The following is an 8,216-nucleotide window of genomic DNA, read 5'->3' on the forward strand; positions in this document are numbered from 1 at the left end:
ACTTAAACATCTGTACTTTTGGAATTGCCTCCTGCTTAAGTGAGAATAATGTACTATGTTTCATGTAGTTAATGCTTTTTTTTTTTTTGGTAACGAGGAACATCTCTCATTAGCAGCCTAGGGCGATACACCTTTGAGAGACCAAACCCCGAGAGATACGCGACAGCACGGTAAGCCGGCAGTCTCTTTTAACAGACCCCAAAGGTCCCCGCGCAATAACCGCATACTGCCCATGCACGGTAGTTTTTCTTTCGCGGTTATGTTCTGTTTTTCTTAAGGATAGTTTTGCACGCATGTCATGAGTATCACCGTTCAATGACTTTAGTCGTTAAACTGACCGACACGTGTAATATTGATTGGTTTTGGATTGTCTTCTGTTGCTATAGTTAATGATCACACTTCATTAAGGTTGTCAGGCTGTACAAGTTTCCTCTAAAAGCATGAAATATGTTCCTTCACACTTTTTACTATTGTAAGCTGGGAAAAAGGCAAAAGTTAAGAATAGTCCTAGGAGTGTGTCAGACTCATACTCTTTTGTTTATTCCACGGTTACCGGATTCACTCGGGTACCCTAAAAATCACGAATCACTAAGAGCGAATTCTATCTTCTTGCTTACAGAAAATACATATAGCACGTGTTCTACTCCTATAAGCTAAGGCCTAAGGGTGAATCGCAAATCAGTAAGAGAGTATTCATAGTGAATCTGATAACCATGGTTTATTCACTCGGAATATAATTACAACATTTTATATTGAACCTAACCTTCACAACATCGGAACAATACTCAGACCAACGAGTCCTGTATGAGACAGTCTCACATATTAGACGAGTCTTGTAAAATACGTTTTTTTCACCAAGAAAAGCGACAATTACTATTTAGTCTTAGTCCTGAAACGATTAGAATCGACTGACATGAATCGTCAAAGGAACCATCAATTTAAAGGAAATCAATGAAGTATCCCCCATACTACTAAGAGAATAAAAATTCTCTTAGTTTTCCCTCCAAATGCTTCTATCTAAATAAAGAAACAAGTAAACTTTCTTTCTTTAAACTATTATCCTTTCATTAAAATATAATCTTATAATTAAACTTTAATCTTATAATTAAATTCAAAATTATTTTTTTTCATCAAAATAAAATAAAATTGATGTTAAACTATAAACTAATAAGTTGGTAAATTTTTCATTTAATGCAATAATAATAACTTGGCACATACTTACCATTAACTTTGTGACAAAAAAAAATCATTAAAATAATTGGAGAAGATTTATAAAATGAAATCCTTAATTTTATGGCAAAAAAAAATATAGATTTCATAAACGGATTTAGCTTATTATCATGTGCCCTAAGGGCACATGTTAGAAAAACCCTTTCATAAAAATACCCCTTTCATAACTTTGGTTTTCCATTATAAATAACACCCTAAAAAACTACTCTATATATACCGCGCATTGCGCGGGATCTATACTAGTTGGTATATTACAACTCACTTTTCCGGTTGCTGATATTCCGATAAACAAGATTATATATATACAGAATGACACAAATCATAAGTATAATCTTTGATTTACACAAACATAAAGTGCATCAGAAGCTTAACAGAAGCATATTTTTCTCCTTCATAATTGTAAAGAGGAACTGCATGGATCCCGGGCCTGAGTTCCGAAACAGGAAGACAAGTTTGCCCTGCAAAATCATCCTTTTCTGATTTATCATATTCATGTACTTCAACTCTTAGTAAAGCTACTTCAGGGACTGTTAATGGAAAACCGAATTCCTCGTCCCAAACTGGTATCCATCTATCCTCTATCACCCTTGTTTTCTTCATCATCTCGTCTGCTGCTACTCCGGCTATTCCCACCTGTCAGTTAACCCTAGATGATTCAGACTGTAGTATGTAACCTTTTCTGGTGTCGAAAATACAAAGAGACTGTTTTTGGAACGATTCAGGACGAAAGTTGCATTAAGTGATTATGTTTATTGATTACCTTAACGTAGAAATCTGGTGGCGAATACAAATCAAAATGGGTTTGTTTGAAATCGACATGCCATCCGTCTCCCATGTAGACTTTCACCTGCAAAATTCAGTAGGTTCTACTGTGAAAATTTTCTCACAGATGATGTAATGCTACCTGAAGATATATATTTCCTAGGATTTCAGACCTTTAATGTTATTTTGATCTGTAAATCTGATTTAGGATCAAAAATCTCGTTCTCAGGGGTCGACTTCAGTAGGAAATCCGGCTTCTTAATATAACCACAGCCCCCATTGGCTCTAAACATCCCATGCATTAACCACAGTGGTTTGCCATATCCCTGAAATCATCGGAAACAATAAGTACAGTATTACCTACAAAACAGAAGCAATCGCCTGCATGTTACAGAAAGGTAACCTGCATGTTAAACGCGACCATTTGAGCACCATGCATCCAACCAACAAGAGGCTTGTAATTTGAAGAGTCGAATCTCGTCACCTTAGGAAATATCCTTAAGATGTTCTTTTGGGTATACCTACAAAACAGAAGCTATCACCATGTATTAAAACAAAAAAGTCGACACCCATAGAAAGAATTTGGGACGGAAGGAACCATGACTTAAAGTACCTTACAATATCTGTTCCACAAGATGCAGTGGCCTTAGCCAGAGTTTGTTCACTCCAACTAAGTCGGCTCAACTTATTCGGGTCTACCTTAAGCGACTCTTTTAATTTACCCCTTGGAATACCCGGTATTGTGATCATCTTCTTGTATGCTGGAGGCTCGACATTCGTTGAATTATCATCAGAATTATCTTCCTCCTGCTGTACCTGTTTCTGTTCAATGTTCATAGAGTTAAGTAATCGGTAGAGGCGGCAATCAGGTCACTCGGGTCGGCTACGGGTCGGATAAAAAAGGGTCGGGCCAAAACGGGTTCGGGTTGTGTCGGGTCAATGACAATTCGGGTCGGTTACGGGTCATCTTCGGGTCGGGTCATTAGCGGGTCAGTATCAGGTCAAGCTATCAACTTATATTTTATCTTATATATTTAGTGTTTGATGAGTAGTTTTATGTTTAAACAATGTGTAAGTGTATTAATTGTAGTTCATTATCGGGTCATTCATCAGGCTGAGTCAATATCGAGTCACAGGTCGGGTCGGGTCGGGTCGGTTTGGTTTCGGTTCACCCAACTTCGGGTTCTATCAGGTCGGGTTTCGGGCGGGGCGGGTCAGGTTCCTCGGGTCAGGTCAGCTTTTGCCGGCTCTAATCGGATGTCAGTAAACTGTATAGGCCTCTCGAGTTTTGCTCAAATTCTTGGATAAGACGGTTCTAGTTCAACCTATGATCGCCTGTAAAAATAATGATAAAATGAAGAATGTGGAAGTACCTTCTCCTCTACAGACGGTTGTTCTTCACCAGAATGCTGCTTCTCTTTTTGCGATTTACTACCTTTATCAACAGAATTATCGACTGCAAGATACTCCTTGGGCGGCTTTGTTGAAATAAGGACTTTATATTTCAAATCTTCAGGGGAAGGGAAATCTTGGGTAATTTCTGATTCAGGGCAGAATAACATATCTCCCAATTCACGAGTAATCATCTGTCGAAAAAGTTATCAGTATGATCATAGTTAGCAATAATTTCGATATATAAAGCTCTTACATTGAAATTGAATTCACATTTTTTCAGTGAGCATGAGTTTATGTTAACGATGATATTATGATATTTGTACTCGGAATCAGCGTACCACCATAATCACGTAAAATTTCACTCGTATATTTTTGTAAAGTAAAAAGATTATAACTTGACCCTTATGTGTGTTTGGTGGTATTAAAACTCAATATCTCACTTTATCGTGTTCTCTCACATTCTGTATCACCAGGTGATATTATCTCAGAGTTTGGTGGTATTAAAGCTCAATGTACTCGGAACCAACGTACCACCATAATCACGTAAAATTCCACTCGTATATTTTTGTAAAGTAAAAAAGATTATAACTTGATCCTTGTGTGAGTCTGGTGGTATTAAAACTCAATATCACTTTATCATGTTATCTGACATTTTGTGTCACCAGGTGACATTACCTCACAGTTTGGTGGTATTAAAGCTCTATGTACTCGGAACCAATGTACCACTAGAACCAACGTAAAATTTCACTTGTATAATTTTAAAAAGTAAAAAGATTATAACTTGACCCTTATGAGTCTCGTAGTATTAAAACTCAATACCACTTTATCGTGTTATCTCACATTCTATATCACCAGGTGACATTATCTCAGAGTCTGGTGGTATTAAAGCTCAATGTACTCGAAATCACGTAAAATTTCACTTGTACAAATTTGAAAAGTAAAAAGATTATAACTTGGCCCTTATGTGAGTCTGGTGGTATTAAAAGTTTAAAACTCAATATAACATATCGTTATCTCACATTCTGTATCACCAGGTGATGTTAAACTCATTTTTCGCGGTTTACTCACAATTAATCCAAGAATGTGGACTTACATTAGCTACTTTTGCTTGAAGTTTTGCATTCAGGTGATCTTCAAGAGTAAGAATCACAGGGTAAGGCGATGCACAAAACGCGTAGTTTTTAATGGCTTTGAGACATTTCAAAAGTTCCACCGGAGCTGTGAGCGTCCTTAAACAATGAACAAACAAAAACCGAAAACTCAAATAAAACCGTAGCAAAATGCAAACAGAGATTACTAAAATAAACATGAAATTTCGAGTTTTATTATAGGCATACATACTTTCCATGAAGAACATGAACATCTTCTTTGTTGGGAGTCGGCCAAAGATCAAGCTCGATGACTCGAACTCCTCTCTCAAGTGCTTTGATTATAGGAATGTCACTGCAATCACTACTCAGTTGGTTCCCAGTTAAGTATGAATTGTGTCCGGTGTATATGAAATAATGTGATAATGGTGCTGTCATATCTTGGTGTACCTTCAAAAATCAAAACCAACCAATTTAAGAAACAACTAGTCTTGCTATGGACGGATATATCCGTCTATAGTTAGACGGGTCAAATAGCTTGAAAGTGAAGACATTTTTTGCCCCACCACCCCACTTGTTGCTTGTCCTATTAAGAATGTGGTATTGTATTTGACCCGTTTTTAGTTATAGACGAATATGTGCCGTCTATAATGAGATTTTGTATTTAAGAAAACTAGTATTGGTGCCCGGCTTCGCCCGGGCTACCTCTACTTACCATTAATTTTTTTTTTATAAAATAAAATTACTTAAAGTTGCATAACCCATAAATTTATCATTAATATATTTTTCTATGACATATCCTAAAATTATGATGAAATAAATTTTGAGACAAATTCACTACTCCCCCTATTAATATTTTACTCTTATTAATAAAACAATATTAATAATATTTCACTACTTGCCCGTAATCATTGTTACTTTTACTACTCCCGCCGTAATTATTATTACTGTCACTACTGCCGCATTAATATTGATAATTTCACTACTCCCGCCGTAATTATTGATAATTTCACTACTCTCGCCGTAATTATTGTTGTTTTCACTATTACCGCATTAATATTGATTATTTCACTACTTCTGTTGTTGTTTCTACCACTTTCACTAATCTCGCTGATAATATTGTTACTTTTACTATTCAAATGAGTGATTACTATCATATAACTATATCCAATGTTACTACAATTCAATTCTTTTCTTTACTGACGAAATTACTTTTACTACTTAGACATGCAATTTTAAGAGAATTATATATTTATATAAATATATTACATATATGATTAATCAAATCGAAAGAATTATGCAATATTATATATTATGGAATCTAACTTGAATTATTTATAACCTACTTATATTATATTTTTGTATGTTAAATAATTAACATCTCTATACATCTAATAAACTTTAAAGTTTAATAAAATTGCATAGATTTTAAATTTAATATATAATTTTATGATGATAATAATTAATACCATAAGTGTGCATATTTATACTAATTAATTATTTTATTTTAAGGAAATTGACCATCTTCTAGTCTTCTATAAATATTTAGGAAAATTACCAAGCATCTAATTTCTTTTACTCTCCTTGAAATTGACCATCTTAATTAATTATTTTATTTTAAGGAAATTGACCATCTTAGTTAATTATTTTATTTTAAGGAAATTGACCATGTTTTAGTCTCTTACAAATATTTAGGAAAATTACCAAGCTTTTCTATAATTTAATTTTAACCCAAACTATATAATATTTGCATTGAGATCCCTTAATCGGGTCCATCACACGGTGCTAGTGATTTAAAACTATATAGTATAATTAATTTGTATAACTTTCTTTAATTCAATTGAAGTCCCTTGGTTTCTGGATTTAATATATAGTATTGATAGTTATATAAGATACAAGATCATTAAAACAATGTTAAAAGAGTAAAATCCTCATGATTTGAAAACAGTCTCTTTCTATTACTAACGCAGCAAAACGACTGCATCACCTTACCCTTATGCAACTAAGAGGAGACATTGAGGCAACGGGGCATGAGGGCATCATATCCTTATGCAAATTTTTTTGTCTAAGACAAACATATTATTCGTCTTAAACAATATAACAAGTTACATAAATGGATTAGACAAAAAAACATAATGCCTAAAGAATGATAAACTCTTGTCCTATCTACTTACACCGGTAGTATTTTACCAGTATTACACTGAAGACGGATATAACTGTCTTAAATGAGACCAACTGGTCCTTATGAGCTATTTATACGTCCACCGACTAATTCACGGCATTATGATACACGAGTGTAAAAGTTAGTACAGTAGCCCAAATCTACTTTCAGGTGCACCATAAAGTCCAACAAAAATACTTGGTTAAGACGGGCTTATACAAATTATATTGTAAAACGGGTCTTTTTTTTAACTACTTCTACTCAGTAATGAGGTTATATCTGAGTCTGTTTTACATTATATTTGCGTAAAACCGCCTTATATAAGACTTACTCGAAAGTCCAATACTTCATAAAACCAAAAAGACGATCATATTATCTTAGGAGTAAAATTTTCGCATTCTGCTTTTTGTCCTATCTTATATACTTGATCATTTATGTCCGTCTTAAACAAAAATCTGTGAAAATTTTGACATAAAAAAATGTTAAAGAAATGCTTACTAACCTGAGATTTGATAGGAGGATTAATATCGACTGAAAACAAGTAAGTGAAAAAGTCATCAATATTAAGAGACTTTTTAACATTAGTAAACTTAAAAATATGAGGGTGTTTAAGTCTCATAATATCCTCCACAATCTTCTCAGCATCCGTCACCGACGCAGCCGTATCGCCTTGAACTTCCACCATGAACCGGGTTAGCTGTTCCGGTGACATGACGGTACCGCCTTCGGCGTAATCATTGAAGAATTGTGTGACATCCATTGGTGGTTGTAACTCTGCCTTCTTAAACTTCCTTGAAAAACATCCACATATGATATAACTCTCCATTTTCCTTAAGAGAAGATGATAACGAATTTGTGACCTGGTATCACGATACCTACGTTTTAACCATTGGGCAAAGACCTTTTCGGTTTCTTAGTGAGATGTTGAGATGATAATAATGTGAGGATTTTGAGCTCCTCTCTTTTAAATGAAGAGAAGAGTGATTAAATATGTGTGTTAATATTATGGTTTATAGGTAAGATAATTGACCTTTTGTTAACCTTGGTTGTGGAATGTGGAGTGGTTATCATGATTGTAGGGATTATTTAGAATGGTCCACTCTTATATATTAGTAGTAGTAAATAAGCATTAACTTTGTGTTTCAATCTTTTTGTGAAATGTACATTAATAATTTAATATGTTTCTCTAGGAGGAAATATTATTATACGGAGCACTGGCGGACCTAGAAAATTTGTTTTTGTTGTCTGTAAAAATAACTTAAAGTTATTATTATATGTAAATGATAAATTTTAAAATTTTATCACGCATCTACAGTAATGAAAGATTGTACCAAGACTTGATACCGAAAATGAAATTTCTTTGCGCATTATTTGTATTTTTGCTTTGTTTCTGTTGTCTGTAAAAATATTTTAAAGCTATTATTATACGTAAATTTTAAAATTTTATTATACAAAAATACAAATAATGTGGAAAGAAATTTCATTTTCGCTATCGAGTCTTGGAACAATCTTTCATGATTGTAGATGCCCAGCAAAAACTAGTAGATAGATATTCATTGATCAGTAGGTCTCTCTTGCGA

At 34.0% G+C, this 8,216-nt stretch overlaps 1 protein-coding gene across 1 annotated transcript; it reads right to left on the minus strand.

Annotated features, from left to right (window-relative positions):
- Positions 1-1,372: 1,372 nt before the first annotated feature.
- Positions 1,373-7,713, minus strand: LOC141615465 (phosphoinositide phospholipase C 4-like). The gene is made up of 9 exons (XM_074433797.1): positions 7,139-7,713; positions 4,729-4,925; positions 4,481-4,616; positions 3,366-3,578; positions 2,606-2,814; positions 2,396-2,513; positions 2,166-2,318; positions 1,991-2,077; positions 1,373-1,863 (listed from the first exon to the last, which is right to left on the minus strand). The coding sequence occupies exons 1-9, from the start codon at positions 7,460-7,462 to the stop codon at positions 1,570-1,572; spliced, it is 1,731 nt and encodes a 576-aa protein (XP_074289898.1). The 5' UTR covers positions 7,463-7,713; the 3' UTR covers positions 1,373-1,569.
- Positions 7,714-8,216: the final 503 nt, after the last annotated feature.

The sequence above is a fragment of the Silene latifolia genome, chromosome 1, assembly GCF_048544455.1.
Source record: "Silene latifolia isolate original U9 population chromosome 1, ASM4854445v1, whole genome shotgun sequence".
Classification (NCBI taxonomy): domain Eukaryota; kingdom Viridiplantae; phylum Streptophyta; class Magnoliopsida; order Caryophyllales; family Caryophyllaceae; genus Silene; species Silene latifolia.